This window comes from Megascapheus bottae, chromosome 28 (genome assembly GCF_031878675.1).
Source record: "Megascapheus bottae isolate mThoBot1 chromosome 28, mThoBot2.hap1, whole genome shotgun sequence".
Lineage (NCBI taxonomy): Eukaryota > Metazoa > Chordata > Mammalia > Rodentia > Geomyidae > Megascapheus > Megascapheus bottae.
In genome coordinates this window covers 10220415-10243553 of record NC_143536.1, presented here as the reverse complement: position 1 = coordinate 10243553, position 23139 = coordinate 10220415, and the positions used below count along the sequence as shown (strand labels likewise).

Below are 23139 nucleotides of genomic sequence, written 5' to 3'. Positions count from 1 at the left end.
GGTTAAGCACAGAGTGTGGCTCAGTGCCAGAGGCTGAGGCAGCCAGGGGCTGGGGAGCAGTTAGCATGCACACAAAGTTGCCATCCATCCTGAGGTGTGGCAGGCAGAGCCACACCCTAGAGAGAATGATGCCCCTGCCCAAACCTTTCTCCAACACCAGATTTGACTTCAGGGGCTGCCATTGGGCCATCTTATGAGCCCTAGTCCTAATACTACATGCTATTTGTCCTTTCCCGTGGATGAAAATGTATAGAAGGACACAAGGGGACCACAGAGAGGAAGGCGCTGGGGACACAGCACTGCCATCCCGCAGAATCTGTCAGGCAGCCAAGAAGCCTGGGACAAACCCATGTTGCAGAAGGAGGGAGGGAGGAGGGAGGGGAGGAGAAGGGAATACAGTGGGGAGCGAGGGAGGCACATAAATACTTCAAGCCTTTTGCTGAGTACTCTGAGCCCCTCTCTGAAGTCACAGAAAGGGGGAGAAACAAATGGAGATGAGACACGGCACGGGAGCCTCCACTGAGCTCTGCCCCTTGCTGTGGAATAAACCCAGCGGAGAGGGTAGAGAGAAAGGCAGGTTCCAAACAGGGTCCTGGCCCATCTGGGCCATAAGGACCTGGGTTTCTATGAGATTCAAGTGATGGTAGCAGCAGAGAGGGGAGGAGAAGCCTTGGAGCGAGACCATCTCCCTGTCTGAAGTTTTATTCATCTTTTCTGAGCAAAGAGAATCAAGAGAACCTGACTCTATGCTGGAATCAAGCTCCAAACGGTATAACCCAGTATGTCACACAGCACCACGTGAAATATATAGCAGATCAAAGTTTCACCATGACCGGCAGAGATGACGGAGCTTTGTGGGGCGGCCTGAGGGATTCTTGGAGGCGGGTGGGTGGGGGGGGACTTTTCTGCTCTGCCTTCACCCTGGGCAAGCCTCACTGAAGGCCAAATGCCCTGAGCGCTCAGGAAGAAGAGATTCTGAAGGAGATGTGCAGCCGTCTGGGCCCACAGGCTCTGCCAGGCACTGCAGGGAAGCCCGTGGCTGCCGAGAACTCAGAACTGGGACCCAGATGAGGGGACAGGCAGTGTCCCTGACGCTCCTGGGGTTACACTGAGCCCAGTGCTTGACCTCTCTGGGGTCAGGTTCTCCTTGTCCAGCAGGGGTCACCCCGTACTATGTACTGAACACAGAGCAGGACTGGTTAACAGCCAAGGATCTGGTCAAGAACACTGATCTCCCTGCGTGGTTGCAGAGACGAAGGGGAAAACACGTGTGAGCTCCCAGCTCAAGGTCAGTAAGGCAGAATGAATGGAAGGATTGATGGTAGATAGATGGAGGATAGATGGACAGATAGATGGATGTGTGGATGGGTGGGTAGACAGATGGATAGATAATGCATATTTATGTATGTATATGTGGATGGATGGATGGGTGGATGGATGGATGGATGGATGGATGGATGGATGATACATGGATAGCAGATGGACAGATGAAAAGGTCAGTGGTAGTGGATGGATGGAGGATGGATGGGCAGACAGATGAATGGATAATGAGTGAGTGGATGATGGATGGATGGATGGATGGATGGGCTGAGAATGGCAGGTGGAGAGAAACAGATGGATGAATGAGTGGACTTGAGGAAAGGCACAATACAAAGAAGGAAGAAGGGAAAAGGTGAGAGAGGACTGAAGAAGGGCAGATGGAGGAGTCCCGGCCACCCTGCCCATGGCATACGACTACCAGGGAAGATGGAGCTGGCTGCGCTCTTCCTGCCCCCTCTCCCCGAGCAGAGCTCCCATGGCCCCGCGTACCTCGAATCTCTTGATCTGTACTTTCTGGAACTCCGTCTTGCTCTCTAGGTCACAGACGACCGCCTCTTGCCTGCTGACAATGGCACGGTTCACAGTGGACTGCTCCAGATACTCGATGCGTGTCTGGGCCACCTGCAGCTGGGGACACATCAGTGGGCTCCACTGACCACTGGTCAGTCCCAAGTCTCAGGACAGACATACAGGCTCTGGGCCCGCGGCTGTCACCGCCCACAGTTGCATGTGGTCAGAATCTGAGGCAGGACTTTGAGTCAGTGTCCCCTTTGCCCTTCCCCGCGGTGACATCGTCTCTCTCATCAGGCAGAAGGAAGCTTGCACCTGCTTTCTATACCAGCACCCGGCCAGTGGCCAGAACAACACTGTCTGTACTGCCTCAGATCATTCAGCTCCCACACAAGTCCACGCGAGCCCCTGGTCACTCTGATAGCCACATGTCATCGTTCTAGGGAGGGAGTAGAGAATTCATCTCATGGCTAATGGCTGCCTGTTGGCTGAGGTGAGAGGCCAGGGGATGCTGGGAGTGAGTATGACTTCAATGGGAGATCACACAGATGAATGAAGTCTTCATACAGATTGTGGTTATTCCTTAGACCAAATCTGCAGTGGGAGAAAGAGTGGCCTGTGCAGAAAGGCTGGCAGGGTGGCCCTGGAGGGGGGACCTGGCAAGGGCGGGAGTGCCTGTCTGTCTGCTGTCCACTCATACACTGGTCACATGGGAATAAAGGCGTAGGGGCTCAAGGGTGTTTGGCTCTTCCTGCCACCCCACGTGGCTCAGAGCACCTACTTGCTCCTGGAGCTTCTGCTTCTCCTTCCTGGCTTCCTCTAACTGCAGGTGCAGCTCTTGGATCTGCCCAATGTCTTCAGAGGACTGGAGAGACAGAGACAAGAGGAATGGCATCCTGGGACCACCCTGAAGCCTCTTTTCCCACACACCTCCCCTCCACTCAGAGGTTCTGTGGTTCCTGAAGCATGTCTCCCAACCCTCCCCTCAGCCTTTGACCTTTGTCAACTGTCCTGTTGGATAGGTGGATAGGTGGATTGGTGGATGGATGGATGGATGGATGGATGGGTGGATGGATGGGTGAATGGATGAGTGGATGTGTGGATGAATGGAGGGATGGGTGGGTGGGTGGGTGGATGGATGGATGGATGGGTGGATGGATGGGTGAATGGATGAGTGGATGTGTGGATGAATGGAGGGATGGGTGGGTGGATGGATGGATGGATGGATGGATGGGTGGGTGGATGGATGGATGGGTGGATGGATGGATGGATGGATGGATGGATGGATGGATAGATGGGTGGACGGATGGGTGAATGGATGAGTGGATGTGTGGATGAATGGAGGGATGGATCGATGGATCAATGGATGGGTGGATGGATGGATGGATGGATGGGTGGGTGGATGGATAGATAGATGGGTGGATGGATGGGTGAATGGATGAGTGGATGTATGGATGAATGGAGGGATGGATCGATGGATCAATGGATGGGTGGATGGATGGATGGATGGATAGATGGTAGATGGGTGGATGAGTGGGTGGATAGGTGATATATAAATAAATCCCAATTTTTCTTGGTGAAGAAGTGCTTCAGAGACGCATTCTATATGTGCAGTCTCCTCCTTCCTCAGGGCTACATGCAGTTTACCAGCTCTCCTTGTTTCTCTAGCGCTTAGCGGGCCACCGCGGCTCACAGCACCTGGGCGATGAGGTCCTTGTGCTTCTGCATGAGGTCGTTCAGGTCGTCCTGGTCCTCGTCGATGCGCTTCAGGAGGCCAGCCTTTTCAAACTGCAGCCGGAACAGTTGCTCGTCCACCTGCAGGGGGCCGTGCAATGGCACTTACATGTGTGTGTGTGTGTAGCACACTGGCCTGTGTGGACTCCAGTGCATGTGTGGACCTTTGCAGGTCAGCTCCTCAGAATTCAGGGCAGGGACTCTTGAGACAAGCTTTATATCACCCATCTCCATCTCTATGGAAGCTTCAGAGGTTTGCACACGGGGTGTCCGTGTTACCGATCCTTCGCCCCTGGGCAGGGGCAAGGGAAGCCCCACCCCATGAGCTCTGGGTGGAGGAGGACGTACCAGGCTCTTGCTCCGCGCCATGCCCTCCAGCTCGCTGTGCATGGCCTCCAGCTCCGCCGTCAGCGCCTTCTGCGTCTTCAGGGCATCCTCGCACTTGGTTTCGCTCTGCTCCAGCTGGCGGGTGGCACGGGGAGGAAGCAGGGATGAGAGGCCTGGGGCACAGGCTGCCTCCTTGAGCACCCCGCAGGCCACTGGACTGTTCACATGGGGCCCTGGGGTGTCCACACCTCACCACCCAAGGCAGTTGGGCTCTGTGCCTACTCGAGATGCCACCAGCATGGCCCCATGACCTAGAGCTTTGCCACCTCACTATCCCACTGGCATGGGACTTGCAGGTAGACAATCAAATGGCCCCTGAATGGATGAAGATGAGAATCATGGGCGGCTTCCTGGAGGAGGTGCCATCTAGGGACAGTGGGAACGCCTTCACCAGGATTTAGTGAAAAATAACGAACATGGGAATGGTTTCCTGGTTTCCCATCGTTCAGTAGACTCTGGGGGACTGAGGCACTGCTCTTTCTTGCACTTTTCCTCATTGCCCCATGCACCATTCCCCATGTACATTGCCTCAGCAGACAATTGAGTCCCGGGGTCAGACACCCGTTTTTGTGCACAAACCCCGGGATTCAGTCCACAGGCAACTGGCAGCATCACCCAGTGTCCCGAACCACATAGTCTCCACACAGGAAAAGTCCTTAGCAATGGCTGAAGGAAAACATTCAGGGCTCAGAAAGGTGCAGCGCCTTCATCAAAGCCACACAGCAGAAAGGAACAGAGGCGAGCCTCGTGTCCAGAGCAGCACATTGTCCCCAAGACCAGAGCATTGTTTCCTGATACTAAAGCCAATGCCAATGCAGAAAGATGGAGGGAGAGAAGGATGGAGTGAGGGAGGAAAGGAGGAGGGGGCCTGCTGAATGGGGTACAGTAGAGACCCAAGTAAGAAAGAGAATCCCACTGAGCAGAGGACAATTTTGTCTCCTTCCAAACTGGGCAACAAGCAGCATCCTGTAAGTGTCTGGGAACGGGGCCCAGCTGTTGACATGGCACTGACAGAGACAGAGGAGGGACTGGACTCTTTCCAGTCTGGGGGTCGCCATGTGCAGAGCCTGTCTCTGAGCTTCCACCCCTCATGTCATGCCTGAGCTGGCAGGTACACACTACCAAAGGGGGGAAAAATCACATCTCCCAGGCGCGTGCGTGCACAGGCACACACAAACACGAGTGTGTCTAGAACCATGCTGCAGGAAAGAGAGATGGCGATTTTTTCATCCCCCCACTGTCCACCCTGCATGGACCACTGGACATCCTGTGGCCCTCGCCAGCTGTGCCAAGTAGAAATCAGCCCTCGTCCTTTCACAGAGGACAACAGGACATCAAGGTCAGGGTCGAGGCAAAGAGGCTCCAAACTCAGCCGCCCCCCCCCACATTCCATCCACACATGAGTCTCCATTGCCGAGTTCTTCCCCGAGTTCCCTCCTCCCACACCCCGTTTGCTCAGCACCCCTGCAATTGAGATTCCCCCCACGCGTCCCTCAGCCCTGGACTGGTGAATGGCACTGCTTTACTATGCACAGCCATCTGCCATGCTAAGTACCCGGGGGACTGTTGGCTCTAGGCTGAAGTTCTCAGAGAACCCAAGAGCTGCCAGCTGTGTGGAAAGGGGCAGAGAAGGGAGAGCCGAGGTCTCCGCCCATCTCACCACAGTCCTGGGTTTCTGTGTCTTACCCAGCAACTCAGGGGACTTAAAACTGGTAAACTGCAAGGGATGAGCAGGATGAGATGGGCAGGAGATGGTGTCTTTGGCGGGGTCATTGCAACACACTGCAGGCCTTGAAAGCCCCTGTCACACACACACACACACACACACACACACACACACACACACACACACACCAAAGAGGGGGGACCTTGGAAGAATCTGCCTTCGGCATTCAAGTCTTCCCTGCAAATGACCAGTCACGGCTCAGACCACAGACAGCCACACCACACTCCACAAAGGCATCCATGGAAACGAGAACAAAAAAAAGTGAGACCAGAGCTGGGCTTGGTGGCACACACCTGTAATCCCAGCATGTGGGGGGCTGAGGCAGGAGGATTGAGAGTTCAAGGTCGGTCAGTCTTGGATGTGTGGCGAGAGCTAGTGCGACCCTGTCTCTCACACACAGAGACTTGCGTGGTGTGTACTTACGCACACTTGGGCACACACGGTCAGTCCAAGTCCACCCCGGCTGTGTGCGGGACACACGTCTGGTAACCGTTTCCTAAGACTATAGGATGACCACTTCCTGCGTTCCTGATTGCAAATGGCATGGACACACACTAAATATTCCAGAACATTTCTTCTATTCGGCCAGGGGCATGAGAACTCTCCCTGATTATATTCCCCTTTTTGTCAGAGTAAAACAAAATCGTGATGGTGTGTGAACCTGGACGAGGCTGTCCCGGTCAGCCTGGGGCACTCAACTGAGTGGACACGGAGGTCCCCAGTGTGCTGGGCCCCACCACTTGCCCCCACTACAAACCCATCTACTTCTGCCAGCTCCTGCTCCCCCATGTATGGGCCTGCGGTTACAGCCAGCATCTACCCAGCCAGCAGGAGGGAAAAGCAAGGGATGGGATACACAGCAGGACCCTTTGGAAGGAAGGACCTGCAGAGGGAACCTCAGGCCCCGAAGCCTAGCAGAAGGTTGGCCAGGAAATGGTCTACTGATGTCCCATTGATATGGGGGGTAAAGGGTCCTCCTTGGTTGACACTCAAGTCAACACATCTGTACACACAAACACCAAGGGGAAAGCCAAATTCATAATTCCAATATCCTTCACTCTATTTAAAAAAGAAAAAAAGATGGCCCTGGAGCCCCCGAGGCCAGGAGATTTCACTGGCTGCACTGTGAGGTGTCTGGGGATTCAGGTGGAGTTTCAGGTGGGGTTTCTTCTGTGCTCTCATTTAACCAGAATGCTTACACACCATTTGGTCAGCAGAAGGGGCCTGGTTAATACTGTAGATTTTAAACTGGGTGCTGGTGGCTTTTGCCTGTAATGCCAGCTACTCAGGAGGCTGAGATCTGAGGATCACAGTTCAAAGCCAGCCTGGGCAGGAAAGTCTATGAGGTTCTTATCTCCGATGAACCATCAAAGCACCAGAAATGATGCTGTGGTTCAAAAGTGGTAGTGTGTTAGCCTTGTGTGGAAAAGCTCAGGGACCAAAGTTCAAGCCCCATGACTAGAAAACCAAAAACCAAAACCCAACATGGATTCTATGATGGATAAATTCAATCTGAATGGGAATTGTATCAAGGGAGATGTCATGGGAACCCCACAAACCCCCAAGAAAATCAAAGGTGCCCCAACAGAAAACCAGACAAAAGCAGATACCCCAGGAGCCCAAAGACTTTGGAGAGGCGGGTTCTGCCAATTACCCAGAAGCATGGACATGTGAAACAGAAGCAGGACAAAGACATGTCTTCCTTTAGGGGGACCCACAGCTGGGGGGGGGCAGTTCTGGAACCATGAGGCTGCCACGTAACCAGAGGAGAAAGTTCCCGGAACTACCAGCCTGAGCCAAAGACGTGTAAATGCTCACACACACACACACACACACACACACACACACACACACCCTCATGCCACATGATTGTACAGTCACAGTGGCTCTATGCTTAAGCATGGTGCTGAGTCGCCATCATGCGCCTTACCACCATGAGATGGGGGTGAGGATGTGGGGACGGATGCTCTCCACCTGTACCTGTGTGGCTGGGAGGATGGCCCGCTCACCTCTCTGTGGGGACCCACTTCCCTGTGGGGGTGTACCTGGTGGCTCTGCCCACCAGATCCTCCAGGACAGTGGCTCTGCCTGCATCCATCACTGCCTTGGCGGCGCCAATATGTCTCGTGAACAGGCCTGTGGTAACTGTATTTCTAGCCAATTACAACTCGGTCTTTATCTCCTGTGACAGGAGGTTATGTTAATAGCGAATCAATTCACTCCAACGCAATCTTTAAAGGGAAAGGAAAAACAAAAGGCTGGACACATAAAACATGGAATAAGGGCTCTTGGGCTGAGATCACCGGCTGAGGAGACACATCTCCAAAGATCACACACACACACACACACACACACACACACACACACACACACACACAGAGCTCCAATCAGGGTCATCTTCCCAGGGCATATTAATTATGCCCGGTGTCTCCTAGGAGCACCGGTGACACGGTGACACGCAGTGACAAATGTCCTAATTAAAGGCGGCGAGGCTAGACTGGACCAATCAGTCTTCCAGGCACTAATAGGGGAGCTTGGGCTGGTGGATAATCACAGAGGGGAATTGGTGATCAGGATGCAGGGCACTGCCGGAAGGCCCTCCTCAGTATGTGAGGTGAGCCCAGTCCCCAGACAGAAGGGCCTAGAGGCTAGGCAGCGCCCCAGGGGCTTGGGAAGACAGTGAGCCAGCTGGACAGATGGGAGTTGGGTAAAAGCCAATTGTCTGAGTTAGGAGCTGTAGTCAGGTTCACTGGGTTCAAATCCCTGCTCTGTCTCTTACTAGCTCTGTGACTTTAAGTAAAGACTTTGCCATCTGGTTCTGATCTTGAAGGAGAGGGAGAAAAATATAAGGAGATGCAAAGAGGGAATGACAAAACAGCGGTAAGCACAAAATGTGAGGTGATCCCCAGATGTTGGGGCGGGGGGGGGGCTTATGGGCTCGTGAGAGTCAGAGTCAGCCTCGAGTCAGGTCATCCAAACCCCAAGTTCAGAGGACAAGCAGAGATTGGGGGGCAGAAACAAGGTCCACACAGAGGGCCCTGGGCAAAGGCAAGATAATGGGGGGCTGTTTGCCCTGGGGATTGGGGCACAGTGGCTGAGGCTGGTGACAGCTTTATTCTTAGCAAAAAGTGGGTGAATCCAGCTCCCTGAGCTAGTGAATTAAGTTCAAGGTGAATCTTTCTCTCTTTAACCAAAGACAGATAAGCCATCTCCCTTGGGGAAGGGAGGGAGGGTAAAGACGGGGTCTCCAGAGGACAGAAGCAAGCTGCCACACAGAACCTGGGGTGGGGGGGGGGCGGCTCTCCTGCCTGCTTAGAGCCAGGTCTGGGCACCTGTTACCCACAGCTGTGATTTATGCCTGGCGATTATCTTAATTAGACATCTTGGTGGTTAGAATTTTGCTTCTGTCTCCAGAGTTGTTTGTTTCCAGTGGAAACATTCCAGGGGAATTAATTAGTAATTGGTCCCCAAAGTGCTGTTAGATGCCCCCCACACACACCCACACACATACACCTGGCCTTGCCTACAGTCCCAAGGTCTTAGAAATTCAGAGACCAAGCTGGGCACCAGTGGCTCACACCTATAATCCTAGATACCGAGGCCCCCGAGGCTCAAGCACCATGGCCAACCAAAAAAGGAAAAGAAAATCAGAGAGCAAAGTCTCCTGTTAAGCCACAGCAGAGGAAGTCAGTGGAGAGCGGTTTTCAGCTTGAAGTTTTCAAAGTAGAAGATTCTTCCAAATCTGTGGTCTCGAAGGGAGGGAGGGGATGAACTTCCTTATTCTGCAGATGCCCAAGACACCATGGAGCCAGTGAATAGCAGAGGAAGGATTTGAGCTTACACGGTGTGGTGCTTGTGGGCCTTGTGGCAGCCCCTATGTGTTACTGGAAGGTCCCCAGAGGAGGGGATCTGGGTGGACAGAGTCAAATGAGTCATTCTGATTCTGAGCCCTGGTGGACTCATTCCCATTGTTTGCCTGTCTGTCCTCCTTTCTTCCAGGCCAGAGTTCTTCGAGGGAGCGTACCACACCTGTCTTACCAACCATCTTTCCTGAGCCTAACCCATCACAGGACACACAATGCGTTCTACAAATGCTCAACAATCCAACACCTGTGCACCATTGCCCCTCCCTCCCTCCCCCTGCAGGTCCACCCCCTCGGGCTCTCCTGTGCCTGTCCCCCTCCCCCCCGGGGGATTCCCCAGTTGAGAATCAACCCCAATCCATCAGAATGGAGAGCCCACCCAATGTCATTGCCACAACCAACAAGGGTATCTGGGACAGGGGTGCCAAGAGCCAAAGCCACCCAAGGCCGACCTCTGGTCCATGTGCTCCCATCCTTCCCAGCATTTCCATGGCAACGGCCCTGAGAGCCATTGCTCCGGCTCCCTTTGATTGGAGCCGGATGCAGGGAGAGGGGCGGAACTTTCAGAAGAAAGCTCTTTGATTCGGCTCCAGGCGCCTTCCTTAAGTACAATGCCTCAAAGGACACACACTGGAGCCCACGAACACTGGAAAGAAAGGGAAGAAAGGAAAAGAAACGAACCCACTGGGATCCTTTGCTAGAACCTTTGCCCATGGGGGAAGGGAGGCACAGAGGGTAAGCAGGGCACACCACTCTCTTCCAAGGGCACTGAAGAAGCCTGAAATGCCCATACCCCCATCTCTGCCTACCTACCAGGAAGCTCCGGGACCCTACTTATCCAGGTCAGCCCAAAGGGTGGCACAAAGAGGCCCCTAACACAAGAGGGTCCCCGGGTGCTGTACTGAGATCCCTGAGGTTTAGGTTCTTGTCTGCACACCATCTCTGAGCAAGACTCCCCCATCTGTGAAATGGGTACAAGGCTCCCTTCCTTCCTTGGTTTCTTCCGGGATCTCATGGCGAATAACTGAGAAGCAGTGTGCTGGCATAGTCAAATGTGGTTCCTACATGGCCGTGAGGGGAACACGATGACAAAGACAAGGTTTTCTACCACAAGGCCAGGAGAGACTGTGACAAGGCAGGGGATGTCCCGCCACCTAAGGGGACAGTCACCTGTCTGGGGAGGGCACATCCTTCCTTCACCTGGCCACCCTGAGGAGAGCAGCTCTGCCCAGCTTCCTCTGTGATCCTTCTGTCCCACCAGAGACCACAGCCCCAGGGCTAAGTGACCATGAACTAAAAACCATGGAAACCAGGAGCCAAAACTTTCCGCTTTTTTAAAATGGAGTCTCTGGGGTGCTTTGTCACAGTGTTGAAACTCACTTGGATTCCCTGTTCCCCCCACCTCAAAATACCTATCAAGGAGTCTCAGACCGTGGGAGTGGGGAGCAGGGGGACAGCGGCAGCCAGTGGCCCATAGTGGACAGCCCGGGATGGACCTCCAGGCCCAGTACACTCACTGTGAACATTAGGAAGAACATCAGTGCCCCCCACCCGTCCCCCCAACTTCAGTAATTCAACCATAGCCCTAGTCTCCTGCTGGGGCCCTGAAAACGGACAAGACCCCATGTCCCTGAGGTCTGGCCCCATGTGTGGCTGAGGATCCTTGGGGGAATCTGAGACACCCACCTGGCTGCGCATCTTCTCCAGTTCCTCCTTTCTGGCTGACGTCTTGCCATCATCCATGTTGGCCAGCAGGAGCTGGACGTCCGAGAGCAGGGCATGCGTCCTCCGCAGGTCCCTGCGGAGACGCTTCTCCACGTCAAAATCCCGGTGGCCGATCTGAAAGCCAAGGCAAGCTGTGAGCCCGGACGGCCCAGCGGTGGCCCTGGAGGCGGAGTTCTCTGGGACAGAGCTCCCTGGATTCAAATCCTGCCTCTGTCATTCACGCACACCGTGTGACCTTGGACAAGATGCTTCTCCTCCCTCCAAGTCTCTGCTTTGAACCAGGTGAGCTTGGTGACATCCATTTCTGTAGAAGGCACTTTCCTCAGAGCTGAGCCAGCTCCTGCCCCCCAGGATTCTGAGCATCATGATACAGCAGGGAGACCCTGGCTCCACGGGTCATGAGGAAGATACAACTGGTTGTGGGCAGCATGGGGGGGCACACACCCGGACAACTCTCCATCACCAACACCACAGGAAGAAGCAAAGCCGAGCAGACACAGAATGGCACTAGGGCCATTCAGACAGGAACTACTAGGGCCATTCAGACTGTGCCCTTCACTGGGGCACAGTATCACCTACCATGACCCCCAGAGGGAAGCATGCAAAACCCTCCTTTTGGGAGTTAACTTCTGTGCCAAATGCTAAGGCTCCTCCTAGAGATGCTTAGAAGGCCCTGGAATGTTCTAGAAAGAGGGTGGGCGCTGGCAGCAGGAACCTGGGGTAAGGCCTGTCCCCTCTCTGAGAAGGGAGGTGGGGCACTGCCTGCTCTCCCCACAGAGATCGCAGGGGATGGGAGCACAGCCAGGGGGTCGAACCCTGTGAGGAGCTCCGCAAACAGAAAGGATTATTCCTGTTTCCTGATGACCCAGAGAGTGCTCCTGCAGATTTGCTAGAACCGTTCTCTGTGGCCAGATGACTTGGTTCTTAGAATAAAGCCTCCCCCACCGCCAGCCCCACGCCCGCCAGGGACATGTTGCTGTGGGTAAATTGAAAATGCTGGCTTATGATATACAGAGAGTAGATAGGGAGAAAGAAGAGAGACAGACCATCTCACCTGCTGAACCGAGCTGAAGGCTGGGCAGAGCGCCAAGCTTTATCACATTATTGCGCTGAATGCCTGTGACAGTCACTTTAAAATGGACGTTATTATGACTATTGCCTTTATAAAAGTATGAGTAGCGTACATTTATGGAGCTGTCAGAGGCAAGAGGCATGGCCTAGCAGCAGAGGTGTGGGCCGTGCTGAGAAGAGGCCTGCAGCCCTGGGCGTGGCCAGGCAGTGGGGGGCGTGGCCCAGCCCTGGGGCGCGGTTCAGTGGGAGCTGTTTGGCTTAGAAACAGGGCAGTGGATGTACTGTAGGGTGTAGCTCTGTCTCCCCAATAGTGTCTCATCAGCCAAGTGCTTATCTAGCAATCTCAAGGCCCTGAGTTCAAATCCCAGTACAAGCAACATTAAAGCTCGACTGAAGCAGCTTGTGCAGGCAGGGAGAGGAAACTGCTGGGGGTATCCGTTTCTGAGTGATTGGGGTGGCAGTATGAAACCTGGAGGGAGGAGGCAAGTCACAAAGTAAGAGAAACCGCACAGAACCCTGGAGTGCACACTGCAGGGAGGTAGGACACTTCAGCTCCTAAAGCAAATGCAGAGAAAGCAAGGCTTCAGCCCAAGGCCAGAGTGCTGTCAGCCAGCTAGAAAGAGATTCGAACTCAGGTACTTTGCATGCAACTCTGTCCCACTGGGCCACCACCTAGCAGAGCGTCTACCTGAGCCCTGACCCCTCTTCTCTAGAGAGCACAGAATGCACCCTGGTAGAGTACTTTGTACCTTGCCCTTACTGTTGGGACGACTCGTGGGATAAAGATGGCTTGGATTCTACACCCACATTGCCAGGAAGCCCTAGAAAAAGCGGGCATTCTTTCCCCTTCCCAACAGAGCACAGTGGCAAAGTTCACAACAGAACCTCCTCTTCTTCCTCCTCCTCCTCCTCCTCTTCCTCCTTCTCCTCCTTCTCCTCCTCCTCCCCTCTGCAGTTAGCTGTGATGCCACCGAGGAGGGAGGGAGGGGGGGGGGGGGAGAAACTCATTAGGTTAATGAGAAATAAATGACTCTCCCAGAGTTCCCACTGGCAGCACAAAGATTCAGATTTGGATAAAGACCAATAATTAACCAATAAATCTAAATGATGTTTAGTGTTGTTGGGAGAAGTTAAGTCCAAACCACAGTTTGTGCTCCATTTACTATTTAAAAAAAAATTATTTTTAAAGCAAATTGTTCCAGGTGAGCATTAAGTGCCTGTTGTCAAAGAATTCTCTAAGTATGATTAAAATATGATCTGGGAAATGTTGGGCGGGACAATCTAGAGACTTTAGAGATGGAGAAATCAAGAGCTAGGGCGATGCAGTGTGGGTTGTTGAGGCAACAGAGCGAGTGACAGGTACAGATGGACCACTCGACCGTCACACTGACCACGGCCCACAAAAGATAGCCTAGTTCAATGGACTCTAGCCATCTTAAACAACAGCATGCTGCAAGAGCATATAAAAATATATACATATGGCCGGGAGTGTAGCCTCGTGGTAGAGTGCTCACCCAGCATGCTTGAAGCCCTGGGTTTGATGCCTTGGAACCACATACACAGAAAAGGTCAGAAGTGGCACTGTGGCTCAAGTGGCAGAGCGCTAGCCTTGAGCAAAAAGTGTCCAAGGACAGTGCCCAGTCCCTGAGTTTAAGCCTCGGGACTGACAAATATATATATACATATACATATGTATAGATATGTGTGTGATCAATATATGATATATGTAATATAATATACTTATATTATACTTATAATTATAATACATTTTATATATGTTTATAAATTATTAAAACAAATTATAAATTATATACGTACATTATATAATTATATGAAATATAATTTATAATGCATGATGTATACATATATTATATGTGTGTATATTTTATATACTACATATTTTATAGACACATACATTTTCTATATACTTTATATATATATGTGAGTGTATATCTAGAATACACACACACATATATAATACAGACCTGATTTCAAATTTATCCAGCACACTGACTACAACTCTTCTGAGCGTTTCATTTATATGTAGGAAGCAATAATACCTATCTACCTCATGTTGTGGAATTAAAGTAAGTTAAAAATTATGCTTGGGTGTTTATGAATAACTACCACAAGAACTGAGTTATATCTAGCTTATACATTCTGGACCAGGCAAAATAAAGAAAATGATATCAGTCTATCCAAAAGGGATCAAAGAAGAACCAAAGAGAGAGATCTCAAGACCAGAAGATATTAAGCACAAATGCCAAACGCTGGTGGCTCACGCCTGTCATCCTAGCTACTCAGGAAACTAGATCTGACAATTGCAGTTCGAAGCCAGCCTGGATAGAAAAGTCCCCATGAGATTCTTCTCTCCAATGAACCACTCAAAACCCAGAAGTGGTACTGTGGTACCAGAAGCAGTAGAGCACTAGCCTTGAGGCTATAGAGAGGCTCAGGGATGGTGGCCAGGCCCCGAATTCAAGCCCCACAACCACCACCAACAAATGTTAAACACTTCCGAATATTTTTGACATTGCAATAAATGTAACAGAAGTAAATTCTTCTATGAAACGAAGTCATTGACTATAATACCGGATTCAAATTAGTCTTTTAAAAGGACAGACAGAAACACGTACCCTCAGAAACACACCCCCATTAGAGAAGAGACTGAAACGATCCTGTAGGTCAGCTTATTCTGGGAGAGCTCAAGCAAAACAAAACAAAGCAAAACTCACTCATGGTGACAAGAGGGAGTTGGTCCAGCAACCAAATGCATAGAATACTAAGGACATACGGCAACATAAAACTTAGATGCAAGCTGGGTACTGGTGGCCCACCCCGATAATCCTAGCTACTCAGGAGCCTGGCATCTGAGGATTGCCATTTGAAGCTGACGTTCCTGTCTGGGTTGGCTTTGAACCTCGATCCTCAGATGTCAGCCTTCTGGGTAGCTAGGATGACAAGTGTGAGCCACCGGTGCCCTGCCACTGGTTTTGTTCTTGAGGGACAGTCCTGGTTGTCAGGACTAGAAGGTTCTATGGTGACCTGCACTAAAAGCCCCCCACACAGGGGTTTTCCCCACACGTCCATAGTGTCCTGGCCACAGAGGTGACAGCAAGTACGCAGGATTCTGTTTCCTCAGAAGCACAGAGAGGTTGCAGTTGCACCCATAGCCTTGCCACTGACTAAAGGCTTCCTCTGAAGGACCAGTATATGTGGGAGGAACAGAAGGGGAGCCGCCATGGTGGGTACAGGGTGGGGGAGTGAGAGGAAGGCCAGCCACAGCCATTTCTGATCTCGCTCCAGTTTGTATTCACATGCATCCATCTCTCTGGCAGAGACTACAGGCGGGAAGTGGATACACACACACACACACACACACACACACACACACACACACACACACACACACACACACACACACGCCCTCTGTTGGAGGGTTCCATCCAGCATCTTCTCCTACCTGCTCGCACAGGCTGCCAATCAGGGTCTCCAAGTCCCTCTTCTCGTGGAGGGCCATCTGCTTGTCCTCATGCTCCTGCTCCAGTTGCATCTCCAGCTGCCACAGCTGCAGGCACAGGGCCACATGCACCCGTGGGTGGGCTGTGGGGGTCCACACGGGCTACCCCTTGAGGCAAGGCAATCAAGAGCACCCTGGAGCCGAAAAGCTTGGGAGCTGCGCAGGGGAGGGGGGCTGGAAATGAAGGGGAGCCCCTCACCCGTAGCTGACACACTCAGGGAAGGTCCCCTGTCCTATCCATGGCCCTAGCTTCCATCTTTACCAGTGCTGGCACTCAGTAAGGTTTTGCCCAACCCCGCAGCTGATGCATTAGAAACACATTCTATTCCCCCCTGGGAAAAAACCTTACGACGACACATTCCTTAGCATCAGTGACTCTGGTGGTAGAGGAGAGGATCACCATTAGAGGCCAACCCCAGCCAGAGGTCAGAAGGGAATTGCTGGTGAGGTTGTTTCTGCCCTGGACTGAGTTCCTGCAGTGCCCTGTAGGAACTCCCTCGGGGTAGAGCAGGGAGTCAGGGGGATGGAGGAAACAGGAAGGCAAGTGGGGCTTACCCCAAAGCTTTTGGGCAATTCCATCCTAGTGTTTCTTTTTTTTTTCTTTTTTTGTGTATGTGTGCCCGTTCTGGAGCTTAAACTCAGGGCTGGGCACTGACCCCGAGTTAATTTTGCTCAAGGGTAGCCCTCTGCCACTTGAGCCACAGTGCCAATTCTGGCTTTTTCTATGTATGTGGGGCTGAGGGTCAAACTCAGGGCCTCTGTGTGCCCTCTACCACTAAGCTACACTCCTAGCCCTCCATCCTAGAGATTTATCCATCATTCCCTTGGCTGATTTTTATCCCCTATGGGACTATCTATCTAGGTACTGGTTGTAATGGCAGAAAATGAGAGCAGAAATGTCCAACCGATGAGCATTCATGCTCCACAAATGAAAGAGCCGTAAACATGGCCCTGGTTAGGCTCACAGAGGCCTGACAACGGCCCAGAGGAACCAGATGTCTTTAAAATTGCCTGTCCCCATTTAGCAAATGATGCCTCCAATATGCACACGTGTGCATCACACACAGGTCAACTGAAGCAGTCACAATAGCACTGGGTACAATGGCTCACACCTGTCACCCCAGCTACACGGGAGGCAGAGACCAGGAGGTTCATGGTTGGAGGCCAGCTTAAGAAAATAGTAGCAGTAGTAGTAGTAAAATATAGCCAAGCCATAGAAACAGCCCAACTGCCCTACAAAACATGAGTGGATCCCCAAAACTGTGGTACCTGTAAACAATGGAATCTTACCAGAAAGAAGGGTATTATGTATGTCATTTGCAGGGAAATGGATGGAATTAGAACAAATCACATTAAGTGAGGGAAGCCGGGCTCAGAGAGACAAACAGCCAAGGTTTTCTTTCATATGCAGAAGCTCGGTCTAAAATATGGGGGCTTGATAAATTAGACATATCTCTAGGCACCCACACACAGTGAAACCAAAAGGGGACACTCTTAGGAGAGGAGCAGAGAGGCGGAAGGCCCGTGAGCGTCTGATCTTGCAGAATAGTGTTTATGGAAATTAGCTCCAGGAAATGGAAAGGAGAGGGTTTTTTTTTTCCTTTGTTGCTGTTTTTGTTCTCTTTTCTTTTGGTCCTGTTTGTTCGTTTATCTGCCTTTGGAAAGGTAAGGGGGGCACAGAAACGGAGGGACAACAGGTCAACAAATACATCAGCGGAACTTGCTGGATGCAATGCTGAAAATGAATTCTACAACTTGTGGGTGGGGATGGGAGGGAAAAACTGGGAGACAGCGAGGGAAGGGGTGACATTGCCTGAACAGAAATGTATCACACCCTGACTTATGTAGCTATAACCCTTCTGTTTATCAGCTCTGGAATAACAATTTTTTTTTAAAAATTGTAAATAAAAACAGCATGAGAATCCATCTTTACCCACTGGTCAGGCACAATGGCACATGCCTGACATCCCAGCGATACAGGGGACGGAGGCAGGAGGATTGTAATTTGAGACAGAATCTAGGTGAAATGTGCCAAAGTCCTCAGTAAAAATAAATAAATAAATAAAAATAAATGAATAATAAACTCAAGCAAATAAAATAGCAGTTGGCTGTGGGCATAGATAACCAATTCCAGCCTAGCCAATTCAGGGCCCCGAGTTTGGACTCAGGGCCCACCTACATTGGCTAGCAGTGGTTTCTGGGTGGCAGGTGTCCAGGCTCGATGCCTTACTGTGCAGTCTGCCACCGCCGGGGAGGCAGAGGCCTTGGGAAACCACAAGAGCCCCGCTCAGTGACCAGGAACTCTGGGAAGGGAGCAGCCACGTTGTTGGAGACTAGGAGTTGTCTCCTGTGTTAGGAAGGGGCTCTCGGAACAGAGCTTGGGTGACTATGCTGGACAGTTCTAGAACATTCTAGAAAGTTCCAGGCTCATCTTTAAGATGAACACATGCAATGCCCCCCAGAGAGCTCAAGCCGCCACCACTGTCACAACCTCCTCTTTCTCCTGACTGGAGGTGCCAGGGCCCATCCCAGAGTGAGGGTTCGGGGGGGGGCAGAGAGGGCCCACATACCCTCTTCTGGCAGGACTGGCGGACGTCCTCTAGCTCCTCCTCCTGGTCCTCGCGCCCCTTCTGGTACATCTGCTTCATGCGCTCCAGCTCCAGTTCCAACCGCTCCCGCACCTGCAGGCCAGGAAGCACGGTGCGTGAGGGCCATCCTCCATGCCCACCTGGCCCTTCCCACCCTGTTTCCATTCTGAAGCCCTAGATGAAAGCCACCTTGGCTCCCTGGCACCTCTGAGGCTGCAGCAGGCATCACCAATCCACCTCAGAGTCTCCCTGATGCTCTCTGAAGATGAGGCAGCACTTTCTTTCCATCCCAGAAAGTCACAGCCATGGTCCATCCACATGGAATTAAAACGAGACTAAACAAGGAATTTCTTTATGATCCAGCCATCCCATTCTTGGGCATCCACCCAGAATACTACAAGTCAGGATGGGTTAAAGACGCTGCTGCACTGTTCACTGTGGCCAGGCTATGAAAACAGCCCAGGTGCCCCACCATCAATGAGCAGGCCCATAAAAGTGGGGTCTGCACATAAGGGAGGTTTACTCCTTCAGAGAGACAATACTATTTTGTCATTTGCCGGGAAGTGGATGGGCCCAGAGCAAATCACACTAAGTAAGGTAAGCCAGGCTCAGAGGAACAAACGGTACCTGTGTTCTCTCTCTTGTGGAAGCTGGAGCTGAACTATATAACTATTAATCAAACCATACTTGTCAAAAAAAAACAAAGCAGGAAATGGCAATGTGGTTTTGTTGGTGGCGGTTGTGGTGATGGTGTTTGCTTTGGCTTTGGGTTTTGTTGTGTTGCTTGTTTTGTTTTTGGAGGGGGGTGGTGAGGGTACAGACAGGGAGGGAGATGGTGAAGATGTGCAATCGGTATTCAGTATACACTATGGAAAATGATCTGTGGGCAGGGCTGGGAGGGGAAAACCGGGGCAAAGCAAAGGAAGGTGTGTTACTGTCCCCCCCCAAAGAAATGTAATCATTTCCTGGTGTACAAAGTAGTGACCCCTTTGTATGACACCTTTATAATTACATTTGAAAAAAAATGTAACTGGTTTTATAAAAAAGAAAGGAAAGTGAGAGAACAAACATTCTTGCACTTTTAAAATGTGGAGAATATTCTGTCAGTATAGATAGTATGAACTAGAAATATATGAGCCTCTCAAGCAGCCCTTGGCTTAAATTGGACTCACTTGAAATGTCAGCCCCTCCCTCCTTCCCCCCCAGCTCTCTCTCTGTCTCTCTCTGTCTCTCTCTGTCTCTGTCTCTCTCTCTCTCTCTCTCTCTCTCTCTCTCTCTCTCTCTCTCTCTCTTCTTCCCTCCCCTTCTCCCTCCCTCCCCATCTCCCTTCTTTCCTTTTAAAATGACAGAGGGCATTGGAGATGATCCAAAACCAGAAAGTAAATATAATATCTCTCTGTCATTTTCCCCCTAGTTTCTTGGACACACCTGCCATCTGCCATAGTATTTCTGCCATGCTTATGCAAGTTCACATAAAACTGGGAATTCTGCTCCATCGCTACTCATAAATCTCAGCCCAGGTTGGACATGATGCTAACTGCAGCAGCAGGTGGTGGTCCCCGAGGCTAAGGAAGATTAAGAGTCCCCTGGGCTGGCCCCAGGACAGCTGAGGGTTGCATTCCCATAGTCATGAGAGCATAGCCTGCCCTTCTAGCTGGTCCTGGATCCAGCCCCCAGATAGCCCTGGGTGTCCAGGCCATGTGCAGCAAGTTTGCTGCATTCTCAACTCCGTTGGCCTCTGGAATCATGGGTTGCTACCATGTGGGACAATCTCCTGACCCTTACCCCTAAAATACCCACATGAACTTTCCACATCCTCAGTAGTCTTCAGGACAAGCAGGTGGTCCCGGGACTCTCTGGCCCCTGGGCCTTTACCTAGGCTGTCCCTGCCCCTTCCAGCTCTTCTCTAGAATTTCCACTTCCACCTCTGCAGAGTGGAGGGGAAAATCCTTGTGCCTCCCCCCACCACCAGAAGGGTGGGACAAAGAGAGGAGGGCTGTGGGACACCCACACACAGTGGCCAATCGATAAAGGTTGGGCCAGCACGGGTAGATTGAGCACTGAGTACCACCTGTGTGCTGGGGCATGCTGGAAGCTCCAGCCTCAGGCTTCCTTGAGGAAGTGATTCTCGGCCTTGCAGGCCAGCAGGAAGAGATTTTCTGGGGGTAGTGGGAAGCCATGGGGAAATAAGGAGCAGGAGGGGCTGTGGACATCCAGGACGGAGCCAGTGGGACCTCTCCCTACCTGCTCCAGCTGCCTGATGCTGCCCTCCTGCTGCCGCTGGGCTTCCGTCTGCTCCAGCATCTTGGACTCCATCTCCCAGAGCTTCACCTTCAACTCGGCTGCAACGCCTTCTCCCCGCAGCGTGGCAGACGCCAGCAGCTCCTGCTTCTGCTCCCGCAACCTCTCCACTTCCTGCTGCAACTTCCCTGTTTCCAGTTCCTTTTGCTAAGGGGAAACACAGGGTACCTCAGAGGCCAGAGGGGCTCAGCAGTTCCCTCCCCGCTCGAGCCACAAAAGGACAAGGAGAAGCCACACGAGGTGCCTGTGGCATACGTCGTGGGTGTGTTATTTTGGTGCCAGTCCTGGGGCTTAAACTCGGGACCTGGGGTGCCATCCCTGAAATGTTTGTGCTCCAGGGTGGTGTCCTTGGACTTTCTCAAGGCTAGAGCTCTACCACTTGAGCCTCAGCACCACTTCCGGCTTTTTTCTATGTATGTGGTACCGAGGAATCAAACCTGGGTCTTCGTGCATGCTAGGCAAGCACTTTAACCACTAGGCCAAACTCCCAGCCCATGGAATCATTTTAAGAGCAATCTGATTGCCAACCTTAACAACACTGGTGGGTTGTCTTGACACACAAGATCCTTGCGGTCTGTTGAACCCATGTGGGCTTCTCCATTCCAGGAGATACAGAATGGGCTCCATGCCCCCCACTCTAGCCCCCCACCCCTTACCTGCAGCTGCTGCTGTAGCCAGCCCAGCTTCCAGTGCATGTGGCTGCTCTCCTGGGCCACCTTTTCCCGTAGGTTCTTCTCAATCACAGCCCCGCCCAGAGCCTGGGCCAGCTGCATATCAAACCTGCCCAGGGCAAAGCACGTATCAGGGCTCTGGGGCAGGGAAAATGGAGCCAGCTGGGGCATTTATGTCCTTTCACAGAGGGGGAAACCGAACTTGAGGAGGTAAACTGGTCCAGCCCCTGGCATTCAGATGGTAGAAGTAAGACTGAGCCTAGCTCCCTGGTTGGTCCCTACCTACCTGTCCAGCCTGGGGACAGGTAGGCTGGACAGAGAGGCCCATGGGAGCCCTCCATTTCATAGGCCCAAGAAAGGCTCCTCCAGAGCCCAGCTTCGAGAACAAGCCATCTCCAGGGCAGTCACACACACACATGCCTTCACCACTCCAAGGGCAGCCTGGGGTCCAGGGGCCGGAAGATGGGAGCCATGGAGCGTACCACAGAGCAGGCCACAGACAGGACACCAGGACCTACTGTGGAGAGCACCACAGGCTGGCCACAGAGTTCCATCAGCCCTGGGAATGGAACCTGACAACCCACCTGGGGTAGCCATGGCAACAAGGACCCCAAGAGGGTCATTTTGGGCCCTGTGAACTTGAAGCTGGGGTGGGGATGGAGGCAGCAGGTCACCCCAGGCGCAGAACACGAACAAGGCAGCTGCAACCAGGCCTCAACAGAGCCTAGGGCCGGGCAGGGAAGCCGGATCCACCTTTCCACTGCCCTTCCCTGAAAGTTCAGCCTGGACACAGCCCTCTGGCTGGTACGGTGTTGCCACCCACAGTGAGCCAACAGGGGGCAGAGTGGGGACATTGTAAGACAGGTAAGGTGATAGGGAAGAAAGGTGCCAAAAGATGGGGGCTGCCTGACCCAAGTGCAAGGCCCAGTACCACAGGAGGAAGGGAGGGAGGGAGGGGGAGAGAAGGAAAGGGGGGATGGGAGGGAGGGAAAAAAGGAGGGAGAGAAATGGATGGGTGGGTGGATAGATGGATGGATGGTTAGGTAGATGGATAGATAGGAGGATGGATGAATGGAATGGAAAGGATGGAAAGGAAGGAAGGAAGGAGGAAGAGGTGGAAGGGAGAGGATGAGAAGGGAAGGGAGGGATGGAGGGGAGAATTCTTCCTGAAGAGCTGAGATAAACCCAAAGAGATGGTTTCCAACTGCACACATTTACAGGCCAGGGAAGCTGAAATTCTAAAACAACAGTGGAACCCCCATTTGAGGTCCCAGAGGGTCCCAGGGTATGGCAGCACAACCCTGTCCTTTCACGGGGATCTCTGTCAAAACTCTGGTCCTCTGTGGCTTGGGAGGAACAAGCGACCAGTCTTAATGTGGCCCATTTTTCCCAAGACTGCCTGTGGCCGTCCCTTCACCAAGATCACAGCGTCTGGCCAACATAGAGCCAACCCACCTTCCCCAGAGTGAGACTGTTCATCTGTAAAACCCAGAAGGAGATGGAAGGAGCAACAGAGGGGGAAAAAAACACTGATAAAAACAGCAAACTCCTCTAATTTGGGCAGATCTGCTAACAATACTCCAATAGATCTCTTTTCTCTCCCCTAATTCCCTTCCCTAGAAGAGGAAGCTCAGGAAAGCTCAGGGATAGTGGACAAAATATGGACTGCAGGCTGGGTGTAATCTAGACCCCCCTCCTAACCCCAGTGTCACCCTGCCAGGTC

At 52.2% G+C, this 23139-nt stretch overlaps 1 protein-coding gene across 1 annotated transcript in view; it reads right to left on the bottom strand.

The window, feature by feature from the left end:
• Positions 1 to 23139, bottom strand: part of Myo18b (myosin XVIIIB) — a 93026-nt gene that overhangs the window by 29241 nt on the left and 40646 nt on the right. Inside the window, 9 exon segments of the mRNA XM_090320070.1 lie at positions 1810 to 1947; positions 2612 to 2695; positions 3529 to 3645; positions 3913 to 4026; positions 11227 to 11379; positions 15800 to 15904; positions 18427 to 18537; positions 20689 to 20892; positions 21402 to 21525. Coding sequence (XP_090176196.1) covers positions 1810 to 1947; positions 2612 to 2695; positions 3529 to 3645; positions 3913 to 4026; positions 11227 to 11379; positions 15800 to 15904; positions 18427 to 18537; positions 20689 to 20892; positions 21402 to 21525 — 1150 coding nt within the window.